At 45.9% G+C, this 24,589-nt stretch overlaps 1 protein-coding gene across 2 annotated transcripts in view; it reads left to right on the forward strand.

The window, feature by feature from the left end:
- HYDIN (HYDIN axonemal central pair apparatus protein) overlaps window positions 1-24,589 on the forward strand; it is a 365,754-nt gene that overhangs the window by 229,258 nt on the left and 111,907 nt on the right. For both annotated transcript variants that reach the window (XM_066243172.1, XM_066243173.1), the window contains exons 24-33: window positions 8,689-8,823; window positions 9,517-9,598; window positions 11,926-12,135; window positions 15,835-15,972; window positions 17,381-17,558; window positions 18,588-18,712; window positions 23,130-23,257; window positions 23,692-23,828; window positions 24,038-24,165; window positions 24,337-24,528. In XM_066243172.1, the coding sequence (XP_066099269.1) occupies window positions 8,689-8,823; window positions 9,517-9,598; window positions 11,926-12,135; window positions 15,835-15,972; window positions 17,381-17,558; window positions 18,588-18,712; window positions 23,130-23,257; window positions 23,692-23,828; window positions 24,038-24,165; window positions 24,337-24,528 (1,453 nt within the window). The remainder of the gene's footprint in view (window positions 1-8,688; window positions 8,824-9,516; window positions 9,599-11,925; window positions 12,136-15,834; window positions 15,973-17,380; window positions 17,559-18,587; window positions 18,713-23,129; window positions 23,258-23,691; window positions 23,829-24,037; window positions 24,166-24,336; window positions 24,529-24,589) is intronic.

The raw sequence follows: 24,589 nt of genomic DNA on the forward strand, positions 1-24,589 counted from the left end.
TCAGTGGAACGTATCAGTATATATCTGCGTCTGAGTTAGAGTTATGTCTGCTTGGTACATGTAGTGATCTGATTCTTAAAGAAAGCGTAGTTGATTTATCTAAATGTTCATATTAATTAAAACCCCCTAAAGCTAGGTACATCTACTGAAGACCAGATATGAAAAGAAATTGACTTTAAAGACCATCCTGTTTTGAAAATATTTCTAAAGAGCTTTGAAGCTGGCTGTAAGGGAGATTTCAGAGCTGGCGTGTTTGGCTGCCTATCTAAGAGCATGCAGCAGTGGGGACACCTTCTGGAGCTTTTGTAGAAATGACCAGTTCTCACAGAAACCCCTCTGGAGGGCTTCATGGTCGGCTCTGGGCACATTCTGCCACGACTCACCTCGCAGCAAAACTTTTTGTGGGAAGTCTCTTCGTGGGCAAGATCAAATGTGTCTTACTCTTCTTTAGATACAATCAGGACAGGTTCCCCTTAGTCCAAAAAAAAAGGGGTGGGGGGTCTCGAAAATACATTCGTATCTTCTTTGTGTCATGGATTTCAATTACTTTTAAAATGAGAAGGCCTACTTCGTGAGTCACTGCCATGGGCGGGGCATGGCACGAGGGAGGGGCCCTCGCAGGTGAACAGGTGGACTGTCCAGTAAAGCGGTTAGGAGTATGAGCTTTGGAGCCAGGCTGACCTGGTTCAGCCTCCTGTCTGCGAGCCTCAGTTTTGTCATCTGGAGGCTGAGCGCCATCCTAGGACCTACCTCAGCGAGCCGCTGTGAAGATGTAATTAGGCAGTCCTTATTCATACCTGGTAGACAGTAAGTGATGAGTAACTGTTGGAGGCAGTTACCTAAGTAGGGCCTGTCTTAGTCCATTCAGGCTGCTGTAACAAAATACCAGCTGCTAGGCGGCTTATAAAGAACAGAAATTTATTTCTTACAATTCTGAAGGCTGGGAAGTCCGAGATCGTGACGCAGACCGTTTCCGTGTCCGGTGAGGGCCTGCACTTCCCGGTTCACAGATGGCATCTTTTTCCTGGGGGTTACATGGTGGAAGGGACAAGCTAGCTTTCAGTGGCCTCTTTTATAAGGGCACTAATCCCAATCAGGAGGGCTCAGCCATCATGACCTAATCACCTCCCAAAGGCCCCACCTCCAAGTACCTTCACCTTTGGCTTGGGTTAGGATATTAACATGAAGGGGGGGCACAAACATTCAGAGCACAGAAGGGCTCTGATTCTATCACCATTCCTTGTGACCTTTTTGCCACCATCTTATAAGTCAGTGATTCTCAGCCTTGAATGCACATTAGAATCGTGCTGGGAACTTTTCTATATCCTAACTCCAAGTAAATCAGAACTCTTCAGCTGGGGGTCAGGCATCAGCTGTTCTCACAGTTCCTCGGGTGATTCCAGTGGACAGCTGCAGCAAGAACCGCTGTTCCAGAAGCTCCAACATCAACTCCTTCTGAGAACTTGTAAAATACACTCCCCTAAGGTCTGAGTAGCTTGAGTTTCAGCAACACGGTGATGTCTCACCAACTTCCACCTTAGCACAGGTGCCAAGTGAGAAGCATTTTGGGACATAATAAAAGTCCGAGGGCTCGGGCAGGCTGCTTTCCATACTGGGTGGATCTGCAGGCCACGCCCCTTCTCACGTGGCAGGGCCAGCCGTGCTGACAGGGAAGGCAGGGAGCCAGCCCCATCTGTTTCCATCTGTCGTTTGCTTCCTATTCTGGGAGGTGCAGCAAGTGTAGGACCACAAAGCCAGGCAATAAATATGGAAATGCCATTGCGACTTCGTGTTTGTGCCCAGAGAGGCTTAGGAATTTGCCCACTTTTAACATTATTAAAATCTTTTTTTTTTTATGATGAATCTCAAATGCAATTTATTAAGTAAAAAAAAAAAAAAAACCCAAACAAACCAGACTCAAAATACTTCCTGATATATGATTTAAGTTATGTAACATTCTGGAAAAGGCAAAATCATAGGGCAGAAAATAAACCAGTGATGGCCAAGGCTTGGAGGTTGGGATAGGAGTTGACATAAAGGAGCACATGAGATTTGGGGGGTGCTGAAAATATTCTATGTCTTGTCGTTGTGGTTAAATAACTTCATGCATCCAGCCAAACTCACAGAAATGTACACTGAAAATGGTGAATTGACTGTATTTAAGTTTTTTCTTAATAAAAATAAAAGGAGAGGAAATACCTCTATGGACACGGGCATGCCAGTTTCTCCCAAGAGGATGAGGGAATGTGGAATAGAACAAGGTGGAGGAGGTAGAGCTGAACCAACATCAGCATCATCACAACTACAGCTCCGGCAGCTCTCTTTATGTGCCAGCATTAGCTCATTTAGTTCTCACATTCATTTATCGGAAGGCACCTTTGCAGTAGGCCTTGGACATAGCTTACAAAACCCAGTCTGTCTGACTCCAAAACCCAACACTTTCAGGACCGTGCTAAACTGCTTCTCTTACTATGAACAGGTAACTAATGGGCAGAAATGCATTTACTTCCTATGACCTGTGGTGGAGTGCTTCAGTGCCCCCTTGCACAGGTGACAAAACTAAGCAGAGATTCATAACTTGCCCAATCTGCTCCCTTTATAAACAGGAATCAGGGGCCTGTCTAATCCGGAGCAGGTGTGCGATGCTTAGTCAGAGGAAGGAAGAGAGGGAGGCGAAGAGGGAGAGAGGGGGTGGCTTAAGAAAATGAGAGAAGCGGAAGTCAGATAGCCGAGCGGAAGAATGGGAATGTGAAAAAAACACCTGATAAGATCGAACAAGTACAGGTAAGGGGCTTGCTTAATGAGGCCCACGGATTATAAATTACAGCAGTGGCACTGTGAGTTACAGCTGTAGCAGAAAAATACCTGAACAATGAAATGTTATGCTGAATAGCATACATTCATATTTTTTGGAATTTGGGGAACTTGAACTGGACCTCTGAACCATACTAGGAGTATCAATAGGGCACCAGAGGCTGCTGGGGTTCATTTTCTCCTTTTTATATAAAAATTGGGGGTAGAGGTCTTGACCATGAAGGGCCTTTTAAGCCTCAGTAAGGAGACTACTTTATCCTCAGGAAAGTGGAGAGTCTTCTAAAACAGTGGTTTTTAACTGTTTTACACTTGGGGACCAGTAAAAATATGAGATTTATTCAGGGACCACTAAGGCAGAAATCACCCTGAGCATAAGCAAATCAACTAAAATCACTGGGTCTAGAATCTCCATATAGCATCTGGGTGGTTAACTGGCACAAAATTTCTGGTAGACCCATTCGTGGACCAGCGATAGAAAACCACTGTTCTAAAAGGTTTAAAATGGGGAAGTGAAATGATCAGAAAGTTCACCTGGGCTGCAGAAGGGAACATGGATTAGAAGGGAACAACCCTAGAATGATCACAAATCTGAACCATATTATAAACACTGATGAAAAACATAACCCCATAGGATTTTTTTCTCCTATTTTTAATATCACTTGTACAAGAAGAGAAATCAGGAAGCCCACATGGAAAACAGTGTTAGAAATCCAGACAAAAGACAGTGGCAGCCTTTGTCAAGAAAGTGGAAATGGAGAGGCAGGTGCAGTGGGAAGTTCCAGTGCATGTTAGGAGGTGGAAAGGCGGAATGGCAGGGCCGCGGCCCGGGCCAAACGTCGCATCCTGATCCGCATCCTGATAGACCACAGCCGAGACTCCCACTGCTGCCTGCCTCCTGCCAGTGAGCTAGGCTGAGCAGCTGGCTAGACAGGACGGATGCACAATGAGAGAATAACGGAGGAGACAGTGAGGGCCACCACAGTCAGAACCCTTGGTCACCTGTGTTCCCCCTACATTTGCTCTTTGTGCTTCGCAACCCCCTCCACTCAATGCTGGGAGGGAGCTGTGTGTGAGAAGAACAGAAAATAAAGTGGCAGAAGGAGGATCAGCACCTCTCCTGTCCTCATGGCTGCTGTGCCCCCTTCTGGTCATGGCTGCCTCCACTGCTGGCCATTTCCGACTCTCACTCATTGCTAGTCCTCCTCCTCATCATCATCACCATCACCATCCTCGTCCTCATCATCACCCGCTTCCATTTGGCACCCTCATGACCCTCCTTCTATGACAGACTCACCTGTCCCTGGAGAACCCGGGTTCTCTCCAGCCTTTTTCCTTTACAGAGAGCTTTCCCTCAGACAGCACATCCTTTCCACTCCTCACCTAGGAAGTACCACTCTCCCTTCCAGGTGCAGCTAGACTGTCTCCTTCAGGAAGACCCCACACACATCCAGGGAAAATAGGTCTCACCCTCTCTGACCTACAGTAGATTCCTCTCTCATTTAAATTTCAGACATGATGGTAATCGTTACCAATCCCAGCACAAGAACAGCTCGTGTGCGTTGGACATTTACTATGTCCTGGGCGCCCTGCTGAGTTATTTACATGAGAAAACCTCACAGCAATCGGATGAGGAGGGTTCTGTCACTAACACAGTACCTAAGCCACATGGTATGTAAATGGGGAAGCCAGAATTCAACCCCAAGCCGTCTGACCCCACAGCCTTGCTCTGAACCACTGTGCCCTCTGCACATCTAGCTGCTGGAGCCCTTGTATCCCGAGTTATACCCATTCCTATGTCTCTGACTCTTACTCCCTGCCCTCCAAGTCCCTTGAAGCAAGAATTGGCTTTCTCCTATTTGCAGTGAGACAGTGGTTCCCTAGAAGCAGAGCCTGAAATGGTGATTCATGCGCAGGAGACTTACTGAGAGAGAGCTCTCAGGAGAAATTACAAGAGAGTAAAAGAAACAATATAGAGTAGAGGGGAACACTAGGGGAAGGTGTGATTTCAGAAGTCTTGCCTCTGCCTGACCTCATGGGAGCTCTGGAGTGTGGATTGCCTCAGAGTTTGTCCCACTCAGAGACAAGGAGACTGGGCTCTTATGGTCCTTACCCCCAGCAAACAATCCTTGCCTACAGCTCACACCCTAACTTCCCAGGCAGCTCTACTAAGCCAGGGCAATGCTCCAGAGCAAGGTGCAGCCACCACCCACAGAACCCATGGGAGGGGTGCCCCATTCCAGCAAAGGGGATGTAGAAAGTGTGCCAGTAGCATCTGCTACAGTCATAACTGCAAAATATAACATTAGATAGCATAGGAGCCAAAAAAACACACCTGCAAGACCTTTTATCCAGCCCATGGCTGTCTTCATCCTCTGTAGTGAACACCCCTAGAATCCACGTCCAAGAAGTCAATGAAGTAGAAGTCATTGTGTCCACCTCAAGACTCCCCCACGTTTTAGAGACCTCGTCTGCACGGCACAGACTTTAGTGGATATCCAACATATGCCGTTCGAGCTCCAAATACTGTCCGAACTACAGCACGAAATGTTAACACCACGAAGCACAAGCATGTTCTTTAGGGTTTTATTTTGATGGACCACTGCTTCCAGCAATGACAGAAGAGGAAATGAGAGTGGTAGGGTCTTCCTCTCATTGGCAGCACAAAAGATTGGATTGATCCAAAGTTACCGAAAATTGAAAATAAAATAGCAAGAGGGAAACTGCTGAGCCCAAACCAGCGTGGCTGGTTGACAGCGTGTCTGACATTAATGGGGTCCCATCTCAGCTAAGGCGAGGGTTCCTTTCCTGGGCCCTCCAGGGAGTCTGATATGGGTAGCTCTGCAATTGGAGCAATATTGATTTTTGTTCGTTTGTTTGTTATATACTCTTTTAAAAATAACTGAATCTAATCCTGTTTGGGTCAGCATAACAGGAAAGTAATCATCTGTTCCTGAGGGTAAAATGAAATCTGATCCAAAAACACTCTACCGACATTCTATTTCAGTTTTTTGAAGCAGGTTTTCAACTCTAATGATAAGTGGAAGCCTTCATTATGGTAAAGGTTTTGCTGTCCCCTGTGGCTCCGTCTGTTAGCAGTAAGGCTGCCTTACTGGTCCTTTACTTGTTTCCAAAGAGACTTCTCACTTCCCAGTTGTCCACTGAGGTGTTGTTTCTTTCTTAGGTCTGTGGACACTCTATGGCTTTTGTGTTTTTCCTTTACAGATATTCCCATATGCTTTCTTTCTTTTTATTCAGCGTGACTTTCCAAGGGGCGCAGATGTTGGACCAGAGGAGAGTGTTACTGTGAGGGGCGGTGATCTGGCAGTCTCCCCAGGTGTCTCTGCTGACCTGGGGAGATTTCATAAGTGCTCCAGATCACCCTCTGCTAGTTTTCACTCTCCCCAGGCGGCAAGGCTGAGAGATAGCCCCACATTAATTATCGACTCCAGTCCTTAGCCGTCATATCACCATTCCTACCAATGGTAGGTTCTAAATCTGACTATACGTTAGAATCACCTGAAAAGGCCGTTAAAAATCTAATTCCTGGGCCCTTCCTGAAACCTGCCTAATCAGAACATGCCCTGGATCAGGCTCCGAAATCTTTATTTAATGGACTTCCCAGCACCCAGCCCACCATGGGTCCTCTGTCCAGAATGGTGTGGTTTCTACCTAAGGTAATGGCAGCTAGAGACATCTGGCCTGGAATAAGCCAAATGGAAGGTCATGGTAGAAGGTGAAAAGGCCTTTTACACTCTTCTCCAAGGCCATGAGGGGTGGGGGTGGCGGGGAGGATGTCAGAGTGAAGGTGGGCGGGTAGAGTAGCCAAATTACGCTGCATGCTACTCACCTGTTACTCATCCATCCACACATCCATCCATCTACTCATCTATCCATTCAATCAGATGTATGTTGAACTCAGGCTGTAAGTATGAGACCCTGGGCTATGGGGGCTGTAAAGAGCAAGCAGCTTGGCTTCTGCCCTCCTAGAGCCACAGTTCTATAGGATGGCGCTAACCAAGGGTTTTCCCAAAGGGAAACTCAACTGATCCCGCTTCTTAAATTGAACAGACAGAGCCCACCTCAGAGCCTTCATCAAGCAAGAAAATAGGAACACTGATTTTTTTCCATCATATTTATTTTTCTAAATGTGGTAGATAAAACTGGTTTTTAACTTATAGTAATTATATAAATTTTTCTCTTTAAAATAAGCCTATTAGTGAATACCACAATGTACTATCACTATATAATCATTTGAATGGTTAAAATTAAAGAGACTGAATACCAGGTATGAGTGAGGATATGGACCCACCGGAGCCCTCGTGCACTGTAGATGGTAGTGTAAAATGGTGTGCAATCCCTTTGAAGCACTGTTTGCCAACTTCCTGTAATGTCAAACATACATATACCGTACAAGCCAGAAATTCCTTTTCTAGGAATTTACCCAAGAGAATAAAAGCATATGTCTACTACACAAAGACTTACAGCAACTTGATTCATAGTACTAAAAGCTGAGGTGTCCATCAACAAGAAGATGGATGAACACACTAGTCATCTATACTATAGAACACTGCTCAGTGATTAAAAGAACATCTGGCAATTACACATGTGAACTTAAAAGCATTCTGCTGAGCGAAAGAAGTCTGATACACAAGAGTACATATTAATAATTCCATTTATGTGAAACTGTCATCATGTCTAATATATAGTGACAGAGCAGATGAGGTTTGTGCAGAGCCAGTGAGCTGGGTAGGGGCACAGGGGAACTTTCTGAGATGACAGAAGTGTTCTGTGTATTAATATGATAGTGGTTTTGCAGGTTTGTATATTTGCAAAAAACTCATCTAACTGTATGGTTAAAATGAGTGCATTGTGTGTGTATATTATACCTCAGTGAAAATTGGTTGATTAAGTGACACTCAATATGACATAAATCATGAAGTTGGTAGTGGAACGCCCAAAGTTTAGGAAATGGCACTCAGTCAGGTACATGGTACAGAATAGCCAGTGTCCTAAATGAAGTGCAGATGAAATGCCCTGAAACTTAAGAGGTGGGACATTTTTTCTTCCAATGATAAGAAGGGATATCTCTGCTCAGCCTCTGAGAAAAAGTAAAGTTCATATGGAGCCAGAATGAATATATAAGTGACATTGGGTTGAAATTATTATCAAGGGCCTGAGATGTAGCAGGGGAGGGGTCCCTAAAAAGCCACATGCACCCTGAGGGGAACAGAAAGAACGGGGGTGACCCCACCACTGTAGCCTTTGTGACATCCAAAGGCTTTTTCAGTCTTGAGACCCAGACATAAGGGCTACAGCTGATGTGGTCACCAGTTACCCCCTCTGTCCTCTGCTCAGAGAACTTGAGTGGCAGCAGAGCAAACTGGCAGGTGCAGGACCAGGGGGCAGCAGTTGAAGCCCCAAGAGCAAATATGTAGGAGGCAGGGAGGGCCATGCAAAGGCTGAGCCGCCCCTGCAGGACTAGAGAGTATGCGCTTCACATCCCTCACCTGAGTCCTGGCCCTGCTTTCTGGTTCCCTGGGAGCAGGGTGCTGGTACTCATTCACCCATGACCCTGCCTGAGTGCTGGCTTTGTTCCGGGCATTATAATACAGTGTCCTCAGCGAGTTCACAGCCTAGCAGGGACGGGAGACATGAGTGTGAGTGGGGAAGCCCAGGGGCTCTGGGGCCAGAGTGGATGGTCAGCAAACTTTTAGAAGAAAGTGGCAACTTAGTTAAGGTTTGAACAAGAGAGGGTGTGGAGCCCCTTCTCGACCTGCCTGGTCTAGGATTTGGAATGTGGCCTTAGAAACACAGAGCCCGCCCAGGCACTGACTTGCAGCAGCTGATCTGACTTTCTTCCCCACGCGTGTGTAGATTCGTGACCTGGCTGAGGAAGCCCTACAGTACCCTCCTGTCCCAGATGGAGTCCGTCCCCGGGACCTCCGCCTCCACCAGCTCGCCAGCAGTCTCCACAGAGGAGTCCGCGATTGCTTTCCGTGATTTTATTAAGTAAGCACAACACCAGAATGGATTTTTAAAAATAGCTTTCTTCTCTCTATACTGATTTACATTCTCAAACTCATCCCTCACTTATTCATCCAACCACTCGCCAATCAACAGTTTAATGAGTGCCTTCTATGTTTAATCAGTTTAACGAGTGTTAGACCCTGGACCAGGCATCTCGGATATGGAGTTGAAAGTCATCTCTGCTCTCAGGAGGCCACAGCCCCCTGAGCCCTTCCTGCCATGGTGCCCTCACCATCTGCCCAAGGTCGACAGCTGGGGTCAGGTCAAGGATAGCAAGCAGAAAAGGGCATTACAACTGGTCAGGCATTATATCCTCACAATCGAATGCTCCAGTTAATGATGAAACTGAACATTGAGCACTGGAGACAAATCCAATTGTCTGAAGAATTGCCAGAGCTCCCCAGAACTTTCTGTAAGTCGAACATGGTTTGACAGGCCAGGCAGAGAGGGTTGGGTCGACAGAAAATTGATCAGTTTGATGTCCTGGATTGCTTGTTTGGGGGCAGGGAGTAGCAGAGCACAGACCAGCTGGCCTCTTGAGAAAGGCATGCCTTGAGTGAGAGGCCCACGTGTTCTCTGGGGCACAGTAGTGGGGGGAAGAGACAGGACGATCCTGTTGAAGACTTGTGATGGCTGCCGAAGGAGTGATTCTCTACATTTCATTAAACTCCCCAGGTCTGTCCCTGTGGATGAAGGTGTAGGATCTGAAGAAGGAGAACAGAGACAAAGAGAAGTGCCCAACATGATCATCTCAGATGTACGGTCTCCTTTGCCTGGGGCGGGTTGGCAAGATGAGGTCTTTCCATAACAGAGACACGGAGGCAGATCCAGGAGCAGAGTGGCAAGGGGCAGCGCCGGGGTTTGGCTGCGACGGGGCTGCGAAACTTTATCCAGGTCTCGTCTCAGCCAAACACCCACAGAGCCACCGCCCCAGACAGAGCCCCGACACCTCAGCAAATAGATCTGCTCTATATTGGAAAAACCAGTTACCTCTAAACGTTCATGACCTCGTGCTCTTCCCAGCCCTGAGAGAGAGGCTACGAAAGGAGATGTAAATATTTCCCTCAGTAATTTCATAGTAAACACAAAGAGGAAATCCAGAGATCAAATTCACACCCTTAAATTCTCCTAGAATGACGGCCTAAGCAAACCACTGGAAATGCACAGAATTGCGTACAAAGATGTTTGCTACAACACTTTAGAAATAGCAAAAACTTGGAGAAAGCAGTTATCGTATGTCCAGGATGATGGACTATCGGTACTGGCAGAGTGGGGTAAGCGAGCGTTGACACCTTTGTAGGCAGGAGTATAAGTTGGCATAGCCTCTGTGACATCCGATTTGGCAAGTGTACCAGAATTTAAACGCACACTTCCTCAGCTAGGAGAGGGTTCCTCAGATACGCCTTTACATTACATCAAGACCTGTAGCTGCTCTTGCAGGCTGCAATTTTGCTGATAAAAGCAAGAAAAATTGGGAACATGGGAACAACTCTGCCAATAGGAGACCAGTTGAATAAACTTAAGTTACACCTGCAGAAGAATTACAGTATCAAACTCTTTTGCAGAAAATGGGCAAGTTCTTTATATACTGACTTAGTTCTACCTGTTCTATTTTTTTTTTTTTTGAAAAAGTATTTTAAATAACACTTGTGAAGGCTATTTAGTCAGGTGGGAAAGCAGCACTCATATTGTCAACTGAAAAATCAGAATACAAATATATATGTATATGCACATGTATTTGTGTATCTACAACATAATCTCATGGCTGATGTGCATATTTCTATTTGAATCTTTCTGTACTTTCCAAATTTTTTAGAATGAGAAAATGTGTGTATATAAAACACTTATCTTTGAAATGTTAATTTTTCTACTTTCAAAGATGCTTGTCACAAAAAAAACTCAAGAATGCAGAAAATGAAAGCAAAAATCCTCAAAACCCCACCATTTATAGAAAAAGACTTAGCAAACAACCTCCCAGATATAGTCATTTGCATATGCAAATTTCTGACTGAATTTACACATGCTCACATCTTCAGGTGTGATACAATGGCATATGTAATTTTCCATAAATGGAACTGCTTCTGCACTCAATAATCTGTTATGCACATCATTTCTAGGCTATAAATATACATTGTATCATCCTCCATGGGTAGAGTATCACCTACCTTCATTTAAAGTGATCCCCTATTGATAGGCATTTAATTGGCTTCCAAAGTTTTGCTATTATTAATAATGTTGCAGTAAACATCCTTGTACATACATTTTGGGCAATTGTCCAATTAGCTTCATAGGGGGAAAAATGTACTACTGTCACACTGCAATAAAGCAAGTCACCTGAATTTTTTGGTCTCCCAGTGCTTATAAAAGTTATGTTTACATTGTACTGTAGTCTATTTAGTGTGCAATAGTATGTGTCTTAAAAAATGTACACGCCTTCATTAAAAATTACTTTATTGCTAAAAAATGTTAACCTTCTGAGCTCTCAGGGAGTCATAAATTTTTTGTTGGCAGAGGGTCTTACCTTCACTTTGTAAAAAAAAGCCAGCAGTGTTTACAAAGTGAGATAGAGTAAGACGCAATAAAACATAGTATGTCTGTATTCTTAAAATATATACAGCATGCTTCATGTCTCTTTCAGCAGTGGGGAGGAGCCCATTGCAGACTCTACATTCTTGCTAACTTTTCCCCCCACCTCTGATTTTGAGGGATTAAAAAGGAATTCTGCCAAAACAGAAAGAATAGACCCACACCAGAGCCAGGTGGAATTTCTGGAATCCCTATGGACCTCTGAGCAAGGGGGAATGCTTTCCACTAGGAATAGAAGTAACACCTCCTGGGCCCTAAGGTCGTCTGATACTGACTCTTCTTCCTGAGCACCTGCCCCAAGTTAGAGATTTAAATCTTGGCAGAGCACTGTGACCGCCATGACCATCATGTGTCTTCAGGGGGCTGGGCTAGTCCCCTTCCATGGAGTCAGACAAGTTAAAGTCGGGAATTAATCTGTAAACCGACCGAACTTGAACTTCCCTTTTGCAGGCCCCTCATTCTGACAGATGCTCTCATATGGAATGACTTTCTCCACAGGTGTTTGATATTTTGCCCCTCTATGGCGTGCTGGAGCCACACAGTAGCCACCAGCTAGCTTTCACCTTCTACGGACACTGTGACATCGTCGCACAGGCTAAAGCTCTGTGCAGAGTGGAAGGAGGGCCCACCTATGAGATGATGCTGAGGGGAGAGGCGTCCATGGTCACCTATTCATTTGACACCAAGGATATTAACTATGGATTACAGGTATTGCCCAGCCATCGGGAGACTTTCTGCTTTTGCCTTAGACATCAGTCATCATCCATGTGCTCTAATCACTCCTGGAACTCCCCCCCCTTCATTGTAGTCTCACCATCACCCCTCTCCTTGACCCCTCATCTGCCTCCCTGATCCTGATCATCCTCCCACTGCCAGCTGTTTGCCAAGTGTCTTCACTTTGCTTCCCTTGCCGTCTCCTGAAATCAGCATTTTAGACACTAAAATTTGCATCTTCCCTCTCAATCCAGAAGCCCATTCCAACCTCTCTGTTTCTCTCAACAACACGACTACCTTCTGAGTCCCTCAGATTTATAATCTCCACGGCCTTTTGCACTGCACCCTCCTTTGCCTCCCCACATCCTTACAGCACCCGGGGATCCCCCTGGGTTGGGTTACCCTTCCCACCACCACTGCGGTTATCAAGTGCAGGGTCTCATCAAGCCACACCTTCATTATCACAGCAGTTTTTCTCAAACTGTAATGTGCATATGAATCGCCAGGAGCCTTGTTCCAGTGCAGATTCTGATCCAGTAGGTCCAGGGTGGTGCCTGAGAATCTGCATTTCTAACCAGCTCCTAAGTGATGCCTACACTGCTGGTCCGCAAATCCCGTGGAAGCAAGGGATTGCAATGCATTTTTAGCACCTACTGCTAACCCATCTAAACATCATTGCCAGAGAGATTTCCCCCAAATTTCCCTCAACAGTCAACCCAGCAGCATTTGGGAAGGCCACATAGTATAGAGAAAAGAGTATCGTTTTGTCACCAGAGAAACTGGGATGTGTTTTGGTTTTACTTCCTGTTGACTGTGTCACCTTGGGGACATCACCTAACCTCTCCAAGCCTCAGTATCCCTCATCTACAAAATGGGAATGGGATAGCAATGCCCATCTCACCAGGTGGTTGTGGTTACTTAAGTGACCAGTCAATACTGTGCCTGGGCCAGAGAGGGCCTTCAGTCATGAGTCCCCTCCTCTGTCACCCATTGGATCAGTGCCAGGAGCCTCCACTTGGGTGAGGGTATCCTAAGCCCCTCTATTAGCTGATGCTCCTTACATTAAAAAACTTTGTTCTTGGCCCTGGCCGGTTGGCTCAGCGGTAGAGCGTCGGCCTGGCGTGCGGGGGACCCGGGTTCAATTCCCAGCCAGGGCACACAGGAGAAGTGCCCATTTGCTTCTCCACCCCCCCCTCCTTCCTCTCTGTCTCTCTCTTCCCCTCCCACAGCCGAGGCTCCATTGGAGCAGAGATGGCCCGGGCGCTGGGGATGGCTCCTTGGCCTCTGCCCCAGGCGCTGGGTGGCTCTGGTCGCGGCAGAGTAACGCCCCCGGAGGGGCGGAGCATCGCCCTCTGGTGGGTAGAGCGTTGCCCCTGGTGGGCGGGCCGGGTGGGTCCCAGTCAGGCGCATGCGGGAGTCTGTCTGACTGTCTGTTCCCGTTTCCAGCTTCAGAAAAATACAAAAAAAAAAAAACTTTGTTCTTTACAAGTCCCCATTAGAACTCATTCTCTCATTTGTGGTCAAGCTGTTTTACTGGCTGGCCCTAAGGCACCCACCCCTTCCTGCCTGCATACCTCCACTCAAATTATTCCACTCATCCTCCACCCTGCCAACCCAAACCTATACACACTGTAGAACCCCATTCAGTTCCATCCCTCACTTAACTTTCTCTTACTTTACGTTCTCCTGATACTTAAGTATAACGTTTGCCATAATATAATGTGCCTTCTAATTTTTACTTTGGAAGAGTTGCTAGTCAATTCTATGTCTTTACATCTTCTCTTCCCAATTTGGTTTTGTATTATGTACTCAGAGACCATATCTCCTACCAAATTTTAATAGAGATTAGATCCCCATAATGTAGCTACTGCAGGTATTACTGAACTGTGTGTGTACATGTGTATCTATAGGTTAAAGATCATGGTTAAAATTGGCCCCAACTGGTTGGCTCAGTGGTAGAACATCAGCCTGAGGTGTGGATGTCCTAGGTTCAATTTCCAATCAGGGCACAGAGGAGAAGCCACCATCTGCTTCTCCACCCCTCCTCCTCCCTCTTCTCTCCCTCTCTCTTTCTCTCTTCTCCTCCTGCAGCCATTGCTTGGTTCGAGCACATCAGCCCTAGGCACTGAGGATGGCTCTGTGGAACCTCCGCCTCAGGTGCTAAAAAAAATAGCGTGGTTGCGAGCATGGCCCCAGATGGGCCAAGCATCGGCCCCAGATGAGGGTTGCCGGGTGGATCCTGGTCAGGGCACATGCGGGAGTCTGTCTCTGTCTCCCCTCCTATCACTTGGAAAAGAAGAAAAAAAATTAGAAAAAAATTAAAAAAAGATTGTGGTTAAAATCAAATTCACTCAACACCTATTGAGACCTTTTTTATTGCACTGACCAAATAGAATTCTTTCATTTCTTATCTCCAGGGTCCTCAGGGCAATTGTTTCTGGCTCAGCTCAGAGTGTATTTTTCAAAACAGCTAGTCCTTGCCCTACCTTGTCCTAAGAACCCCTAAAGTGGTTTTAGCTTGTGGTTGTTGGACCTGCCAGTTAGCTGCTCAATTATGTAAGCAAAATCTGAGGAAAAAGGATGTGTCTGGCCTATTATTCCCATGTCTTGCCACATAATTAGAAAAATTCATTCTAGAAGATTCTGAACTCAAATCATATATTTTTTTAAAAGATTCTTGGTGTAGAAAAGCTTACTTTAAGATCTTCTAATATGAGTTCTTTTTTCTTTTTTCTTTAGCACGTGTGTACGCGTGTGGGAGAGGGAGAGAGACAGGAAGGGAGAGAGATGAGAAGCATCAGCTCATAGTTCTGTCACTTTAATTGTTTATTGATTGCTTCTAATACATGCCTTGACTGAGGGCTCCAGCCAAGCCAGTGACCCCTTGCTCAAGCCAGCGACCTTGGGCTTCAAGCCAGTCAAGCTGGCAACCCCCACTAATGCTGGTGGGCCTGTGCTCGAGCCTAATGAGCCCGTGCTCAAGCCACTGACCTCAAGGTTTTGAACCTAGAACCTTGGCATCCCAGGTCAATGCTCTGTCCACTGCACCACTGCCAGTCATAATATGAGTTGTTTGTAGTGAAGAAACTGAAGTCCAGGAGGTGAGATGTTCACCCACCAGCCATAGTGAACTACACGGATTGTTAGAAGAACTTAGGTAGAGCCCGGTGTCTGGGGTATAATGCGCCTCCTGCCCCAGTTGGCACCATTTTTGTGATAGTAGAATGAGGATCGGCAGGGTTACATCATGAAAAATAAAACCCAAGGCATGTTTGTCTAGCCAGAGGTCACCAAACTACAGCCCGCGGGCCGCATGCGGCCCCCTGAGGCCATTTATCCAGCCCCCGCCATACTTCCGGAAGGGGCACCTCTTTCATTGGTGGTCAGTGAGAGGAGCATAGTTCCCATTGAAATACTGGTCAGTTTGTTGATTTAAATTTACTTGTTCTTTATTTTAAATATTGTATTTGTTCCCGTTTTGGTTTTTTACTTTAAAATAAGGTATGTGTAGTGTGCTTAGGGATTTGTTTATAGTTTTTTTTATAGTCCGGCCCTCCAATGGTCTGAGGGACAGTGAACTAGCCCCCTGTGTAAAAAGTTTGGGGATCCCTTGTCTAGCCCCTCTGGTAGGATGGCAGTAGCATCCCAAAGGGTGGTGACAGAGCAATCATTGTCTTCCTCCTTCTCCTCAAGCTCTTTCACCATGTCATAGAGGATAAAATCACTCTGAAGAACACTGGCAAAGTCGGCTTTGAGTTCAGAGTGCTGACTGACCACTCGTCTTCGCTAGACAATCTTATGCCCGGAGTGCCCCTGGTCCAGCCTCTCTCAGTAAGTAGCCTCCCCCCCCCCATGCTGGCTATGTGGGCAGAGGAGCCCACATTCACACCTACAAGCCACACCCAAGCGTAATATCACGTTACAATCAACATTCAATGCCAGGACTATGGGCGTGATATTTTTTAAATGAACACTAAAGAGCTCTCAGAAGCAAGAAAAATAAATAAATTCAAGTTCTTCACTCATTTATTAAACAAATTTTTACTGATTCCTGCATTCACTGGGCATCATTCAAGCACCACGGGTTCAATGGTGACCAAGACAGTCCTTTCCCAGGGGTTTGTTTTCATGATTATAAGATACAGTGGTACCTTGATATACGAGCACTTTAAATCACAAGCAGTTTGAGAGACGAGCAGTCACACGCAAATTTTTTGCTTTAAGTCACAAGCAGATATTTGAATCATGAGCTTCCACCACCCTCCACCAGGTGGCCTGCCAAACGTTCTTAACAGGAGGAAGAAACAAGCTTCCATGGAAAGGTTTTTGTTGAAACCGCCTCTAGTGAAAGCAAGGAAAGTGTGGCGAAAAAGCCAAAAGTCAGTGAAGAAAATGATTATGATTAAACAAAGTAAAAAAATAGTAATTAAGTTTAGCGATAAAGTTACACATAATACGTAGTGTGTAAGTTAAATTTTGCAATTAAATGTAGTGTTAAGTGTGTAGAAAGTAAGTTATGTTAAGCGATAGCACTCGAAATGAAAACCTCCTTTGCCACTCCTCCCCCTCTGCCAGCATCTTTGCCTGACCTTGAAGTAAATACATTTCATAAACCAGTTTATTCCTTTACATTCTCTCTTATTATGTGTGTGTGTGTATATATATATATGTATGTATTTGTTATTTATAAAGTACATTTTCTTATTTAAAAGCATATAAAACAAAAAATTCATGTGGTTTTGGGGGACCAGAACGGATTAATTGCACTCCCATTTATTTAAATGGGGAAATTCAATTTGATGCATGAACAAATTGAGTCATGAGCTTGGCCATGAAACAAATTAAACTTGTGTGTCAAGGTACCACTGTACTTCATTTCCACTTATGTCTTAACATGTTCCTTGCAATTCCTTGAAGCTAAGGGCCTCCTGTCCAGTGACTACAATAAATAAGAGCAATTCTTCAGTAGCACATGTGTAAACACCAGTAGACTTCAGTGAGCCAAACTGATTTTAAAAGCAAATGGAAGAAGTAGTTTCTTTTACATCTAGTATGTTGTTCTCTCAGTTTTAAGGCACTTTGGTTGAATTTTTCTTGTCATGAAAATAAATCATGGGGGAGGAATGTGCGTGGAGAATACCCAGCACAATAGGCCCTTGGGCTCATCTGTCCATCACGCCGCCAGCAGCAGGAGTCCACTGTAAATGTTAAACTCCTCTCTGGTCTTCCTGCCACCTAGGGTTTTATCAGTTCATTTGAAGAGCAGGTGCTGAAGGTTTACTACTTACCTGGAGTGCCGGAGGTCTTTCAAAGAAGTTTCCAGATACAGATCGCCCACCTGGACCCAGAAAAGATCACACTGAGTGGAGAGGGAATCTACCCCCGAATTTGCCTCCATCTCCCCAGAAACTTCAAAGGTGATGCTACTCACTATTGTACTTCCCCGCAGGACACAAAATAGGCATTTTAGCTTTGCTTGTTTGGACATTGATGGCTACTCACATTACTTGCTTGGCAGTCCTTACTGGTTGCCTTCTATGTTTTCTTCAATGGCAAAAAAATGTCAAGAGCTGAAATTGACTTGGTGGCCTGAGTTTAATGAGACAAGACATGGCTGTGGCAGTCGCAAATTAAGATTTTTCTTCCAGCACACTTTCCCTCCAGCTGTAATCTCCCTGACTTGTCCTTTCCCAGTAGCACCCTCAGAGGTGGCCACTGAGATGGCGAGGGCTGGTTTTACTGCCAGGAGCACCACTCTCAAAATACCAACTGCACAGAAAGGCACCCAAGGTTCTGACCGCTTTTTGGCATTACAGAGTTTGGAGGCTAATTTAGACCCACGTCGCTAGCCAAGGCTTTCCTGATAGCATCTGGCCTGTGGAGCTATCCCCTCTGTACCAGAATATTTCTGTCTCTGCAAGCTCCAAAGCTCAGCTGAGTGGCTCTTTCAGCCATAGATTCTCTCTGGTAATTTCTTGCTAGATCAAAGGTCAAGAGAAATTTCTCATGCTTCTTCATGAATCCCTCTTCAAGCTCTTTAAAGCCCACATTCCCTAAACAGCTTCAGACTAAACCCTCACAGCTCAGCCTTTCCTCCTGCCCTGTTCCTCAGCCGCTAACTCAGTGCTAGAACTGGGAAAGTACCAAGTCAGCTGGGATCCAGTGGATCACCCTGCAGGTGACTCAGGATGTTACTGCCATCAACTTCTTGAGAGCCAGTTGGTAGCTCACTAATGCATAATCTCATTTAAACTTGGTGAGGTCTCTGAGACAAATTCAACTCGCAAATTACCTCATCCCCTAAAGCAGAGAAAGCATGGCCAGGGAAGTACCAAAAAATTCATTTCCCTTCTCACTTTATTTAACCTGAGCTAAGAGTCTGTGTCTGGGGAATAATTCACATATTTCTAATTATCCTGATTTTCTTCTCCTTGCAATCCACACAGGAAATGAAAAGTATGAAACCTTCTTGGATCAGGCCAGAAAAAACCTAGAAAAAGAGTTAAACAAATCTGAAACACCAGATTACTTAGGGACAACTGAGGAGATGCCTGAGGATGAGTCTATTGAGGTAAGACTAGCCTCACTACACAGAATGTATGTGGCAGAAGGACAGTATGTGCAAAGGCCCTGGAGCAAGAAGGACATGGTATCTCTGAGGAATAGAAGGGAGAAGAAGGTATAGCTAAAGCAAAGAAGTGGGGAGATAAGGGAATCAAGATAAGCCAAAAGAGGGAAGCAACCCCCTAGTAAACCTATTAAGGGTTTTGAACTTTGTCCTGAGGGCAATAGGAAGTCACTAAGTGGTTCAGCTGGCACTGTGGGTAATCATATTTTGTGTCTTTTATTTTTTTAATTTTCTTTTTGAAATTAAATTTAATGGGGTGACACTGATCCATAAGAGTACATAGGTTTCAGGGGAACATCTCTATAGCATTTGAACTGTTGATTGCATTGTGTGCCCATCACCCAAAGTCAAATCATTTTCCATCACCGTATATTTGTCCCTCTTTTCTCCCCTCCCTTCCACCACATCCCCTGGATAACCATTTTGTATCTTTTTTTTTTTTTTTTTTTTTTTTTTGTATTTTTCTGAAGTTGGAAACGGGGAGGCAGTCAGACAGACTCCTGCATGCGCCTGACCGGGATCCACCCGGCATGCCCACTAGGGGGCAATGCTCTGCCCATCTGGGGCATCGCTCTGCTGCAACCAGAGCCATTCTAGCACCTGAGGCAGAGGCCACAGAGCCATCCTCAGCACCCGGGCCAACTTTGCTCCAATGGAGCCTTGGCTGCGGGAGGGGAAGAGAGAGACAGAGAGGGGGAGGAGTGGAGAAGCAGATGGGTGCTTCTCCTGTGTGCCCTGGCAGGGAATCGAACCCGGGACTTCTGCACGCCAGGCCAACACTCTACCACTGAGCCAACCGGCCAGGGCTTGTATCCTTTATTTTAAAAGCTGATGGAGTAATCTTAGATGAGAGGTAGATGGTAGTATAACAGAGGTGGTGAGCAAGAAAGCAGGAAGAATTGGGTGGATTCAAGAACTGCTTTCGAGGTAGATTGGTCAGGGATTGGTTGGATGTGGGAGTGAGGAGGAGGTGACTTCCAAGTGATTTGCTTGGATGCCACAGTAAGGAGAGGGCACTCAGATAAGAAACTCAGGATGAGAAGCAAGTTTCTGGTGATAAAGGAGGAAGAGAAATGAGTTTAGGTGGCTCATTATTACACATGAGATCTCTGTGTGTCATCCAGAGGCATCCGATAGGGAGTGGGAACCATTGCTGTGGACCTGGGGAGAGAGATACGTTGGAGAAAGTGATTTGAGAGTCATCAAATGGCCATTGTAATCACAGGAGATCGTGAGCTTCCCAGGGAGGTGTACTGAGTGGTCAGGGAAGAGGGTAAACTCGGGTACCCAACCATGAAGTGGTGGTAAGAGGACAGCCGAAAAGGCTGCTTTCTCTGCTCTTCTTTTAAAATGCAAATGCACATGAGAATCATGTTCTAAGGAAGAATTATATATATACAGCTAAGAGAGCTGTTAGATTGGTTAAGAGGGGGTTCTCAAGTGGGGAATGACGCGTGTCCCTGGGGAGACTCAGAACCCCACAGGCCACAAGCGTGCAGTGCCTCTGAGATGGGGGCCAAGCCAAGAGGTGGTCTCCCGAGGGAGAGAGTGGCCCAGCTTGTAAATAAAGGCCGCCCTGCTGTGGATAGAAAGGCAAAGTCCCCAATGTCCTCTCTCACCACTCCCTGCAGTTCTTCTCCTAACAGTCTGTTCCTGACCATGGAGGCTGCTTTCTCTGCTCTTCTTTTAAAATGCAAATGCACATGAGAATCATGTTCTAAGGAAGAATTATATATATATACAGCTAAGAGAGCTGTTAGATTGGTTAAGAGGGGGTTCTCAAGTGGGGAATGACGCGTGTCCCTGGGGAGACTCGGAACCCCACAGGCCACCAGCGATTACTTGTTTTGCAGATACTGAAAATGAACCTTAGCTCCGAGAATAATCATAATTAATAACAACAGCCACCATTTATTTAACTCCTACATGCTATTGACCTGCGTTATTATTTCTTTTTTCTTGGTATTTTTTTTTTTTTGGTATTTTTCTGAAGCTGGAAATGGGGAGAGACAGTCAGACAGACTCCCACATGCGCCCGACCGGGATCCACCCAGCATGCCCACCAGGGGGCGATGCTCTGCCCCTCTGGGGCATCACTCTGCCACGACCAGAGCCACTCTAGCACCTGGGGCAGAGGCCAAGGAGCCATCCCCAGCGCCTGGGCCATCTTTGCTCCAATGGAGCCTCGGCTGCAGGAGGGGAAGAGAAAGAGAGGAAGGAGGGGGGGTGGAGAAGCAAATGGGCGCCTCTCCTATGTGCCCTGGCCGGGAATCGAACCCGGGTCCCCCGCACGCCAGGCCGACTTTCTACCGCTGAGCCAACCGGCCAGGGCCTGCGTTATTATTTCATTAAACCCTCCCACAGTGGCGGGGGGGGGGGGGAGGGAGGAGATTAAGGTGCCATTATTATCTTCATTTTGCAGTTTTGCGGAACTCATTAAAACAAAGTGCATTTCCCAAGGCAAGCGGCAGAGCTAGGATTTGAATCCAAGCCTGTCCGGCTCCTAACTAATACTGTATTCTTAGCCTCTGCCCTCTTCTCCCCATCCCCATCCCCCCAACCCCAGCCTTCCATGAGGGCAGCAGTGCTCCCTGCCTCCCAGGTGGCTCCTGGTCAGAGCCTTCCTACAGCTGTGTCTGGCGGCCCCTGTAGCCCCAGGTGGGGTTTCAGAGACCATGATGGCAGAAGCAGAGCGGGCTAGTCCTTCTGCATAAGCCAGGGGCCACTGACACTGAGTGGTTCAGGAGCCAAGCAGAGGGCTGGCTTTGCTGATCTACAATCAGGGTGGCTGGGCGTGCTGCGGGTGAGGCAGGCTCCGCCCCAGCTTGTCACAGTTCCCACCTCTCCCCGCTGTCAACTGCAGGCCACTTCACAGACTGACCTTGCCTGGTTGGCCCTGGGCTTCAGGTTAGGACCTTCTAAAACAGGGTTTCCCAACCTTTGGTCACTTTCACTGCCCCCCAAGACATCTTTTTTTTCTAATACCCCATGAAATACATTTATTGTATGTAAAATGTAATCTCTTTGAATAGTATAACATTACATTTTTTAGTTTTTCTTTTGGAATAATTATAATTCACAGGAAGTTGCAAAGAAATGTTTTTCCAGTCTTACATAAGTACAAGATCAAAATCAGGATATGATGTGGGTACAAGCTATAGGGCTCACTCAGCTTCCATCAGTTTTATTGGCACTGGATGGGAGGGCTGCTTCTTTGCAATTTTTTCAAGTGTAGGATCCTTGTGTTTGTTGGGGAAATAGAATTTAAAAAAAAATGTCCTTCCAACCCAGAAAATTTCTCCACAAAGGTAGACGAGGAAGAAAACATTTTTATTATTAAATAATTGTTAAACCAGAATGAGATCTGTGTCACAAGCCATCCACTAAGAGATTGTAAAGCCAGAAGGACATCTCAGCCTTTTATACATAGCCAAGCAGATGCAACCCATTACAGACATGTTGTCAAATTAAACAGTCACTAATCTTTAAGAACTATAACTAGTCCTCAAATCAGAGGACTTGGCAGCAGCACTTGTCACACATAGTTCATCACATTTACATGGTAACTGGGCGACCACCTGGGTTAGCTCATTGGCTTTATCCAAGGGACACCAAACTTCTCATTTGTATGACAGTCCCCTCTGATGTTAGGCTCCAGCCTTCCTGCCGAAACTGGTTAGTAGGGGCTCCATCATCTTTGACGAATACATCGAGAGACAGTCCCCAGGACCTTGAGAAAGACACTCTGGGTGGTAAAGCTGACTATGCTTATATAGCCTTTAAAAAAATTGACATACATTTCAAAGAGACAGAGAAAGGACTCACAAGTTCTCTAACGTGCACACTCTAAGAAAGAGAGTGGGGAGAAATTTCTCATTTTCAACAGGGAGAATTAAGCTACTCCTCTATAGCCACCCCCACCCCCACGCTCCCCATCCCTTGCCCCTAGCAGCCGTTAATCTGTTCTTCATTTCTATCCTTTTGTCATTTCAAGAATGTTAAATAAACGGAATCATACAGTATATAACCTTTTGAGTTTGACTTTTTCTATTCAGCATGATGCCCTTGAGATCCATCAACACCAATAGCTTGTCCTTTTTTATTGTTGAGACTACTCATGCTATATATGTACCAGTTTGCTCACTCCACCCACCCCCATGAAAATGTTGATATCACAGATAGATATAAATCTGTTACGTATGTGACCCTTTGGAGGGCCACAAACCATTGTGATAGCTAAGTTGTTTTTTTTTTTGCCCCTTCCATGAACTGATTTTCACCCCCTTAGGGGTGATATTGCCCACATTGAGAGTGCCTGTTTTAGAAGATTTCGCTCACTTGCTGTTCTCTCTTGCTACAGCTAAATGCTCAGCTCCAGATGGAAGTAGAGCGACTTATAGTCCAAAGCTATGCCATGGAACATCAGAAAACCATTATCCCCAATCCCACGGACAATGTCAGCCATAGGAGTCACCGCAGACTGGCCAAGTGAGTGCCTTCCGTGGGGTGTTTATTTCACACTCTAGCGGAGCAGGCATGGCTGCTAGCAGAGCGCTCCCTGAAACAATGGTTGATGATCTAGGAATGCAGTCCACTCATCACCTCAAATACCTGCTGCCCTTTAGCGTTAGCTAACCAGGCAGGTCTCTGCCTGTTCAAGTCAGAAACTTCTGGCTTTGTCCAATGGACAGACCCAGTTTCAGATTCACGAGGGCCCATGCTGAAGGTGTTTTGAGATAATGGCTGAAACAGCATTTGTGGACTTCTGGGAGAAGAAGTACCTTGATCCTAGTTTCTATTCTGGGGGCCATTTAATTGTTCTGAACTCCAGAGGATAGCATTGTGCACAGGAAATAGCAGAGGGCCTCATGCCTTCTCTTTTGAAAAAATGACAGGTATACAGAGCTTGTCAACCTTTTCAGAATCCAGCTGCCAGAGTACATCCTGGACTTTGGCTACTTCATCCTTGGTGACGTCCGAACCCACATCATCAAGATCACCAACACTAGTCACATCCCAGTGTCCTTCCACGCGGAAAAGCGCGTCCTTCACGACACAGGTAACCAGGCCGGGGAGACCCTTTCCCACTGCCCCTTGTCATTTCTAACAGGGCCATCTGTACTCTTTCTGGAGTAGAGTGTGTGTTTCAACTGGGGTCAGCTGAGAGAATTATTGGATTGCTTATTGATTCTTTGAGTGGTTATCTGGTCCCAGAGGACTTCTATTTAAAGCAGCTCACTTGAAGAAACTTTGTTTGTCTTGGTCTAGGCTTTAGTACTGAGCTAGATCGTGTAAAGAATCTTCCTTGTGGTGAAACAGAAACATTTGAAGTGAGATTTGACCCACAAGGGACCAATCTTTCTGTTGGAAACAAAGAGGTCATTCTGCCCATCAAGGTAAGCTGCACCTCTGGGCCCAGCTGATCCCCTCCCCCCCCCCCCCCCCCAGCTCCCAGCTCCCAGCTCTGCTGGTCAATCCTCCCTGGGATGATCCAGGTACAATTTCAGAACCATGATTCTTCCCCAACCCTATGCCACATGCTAACAGCAATCTTATGCCCACTGTAGGTCATTGGAGGACCAACGGTTCACATCTGTCTGCAAGCCAAAGTGATCATTCCCAGTATGACACTGTCTTGTGAAAAACTGGAGTTTGCCACAATTCAGTGTGGACAGGGCCTTATGGAAACTATTCAGCTTTCCAATCATCTTCAAGTTCCTTGTGAGTGGAGTGTCCACAGCCAGAAGCCATGTAACAATGTAAGTGGGTAGTGGCCCATTGGTCACCTTTTATCAATTTCCATTTCAGCCAGATTTCTAA

Source organism: Saccopteryx bilineata, chromosome 9 (genome assembly GCF_036850765.1).
Source record: "Saccopteryx bilineata isolate mSacBil1 chromosome 9, mSacBil1_pri_phased_curated, whole genome shotgun sequence".
NCBI classification, from domain to species: Eukaryota; Metazoa; Chordata; class Mammalia; order Chiroptera; family Emballonuridae; genus Saccopteryx; species Saccopteryx bilineata.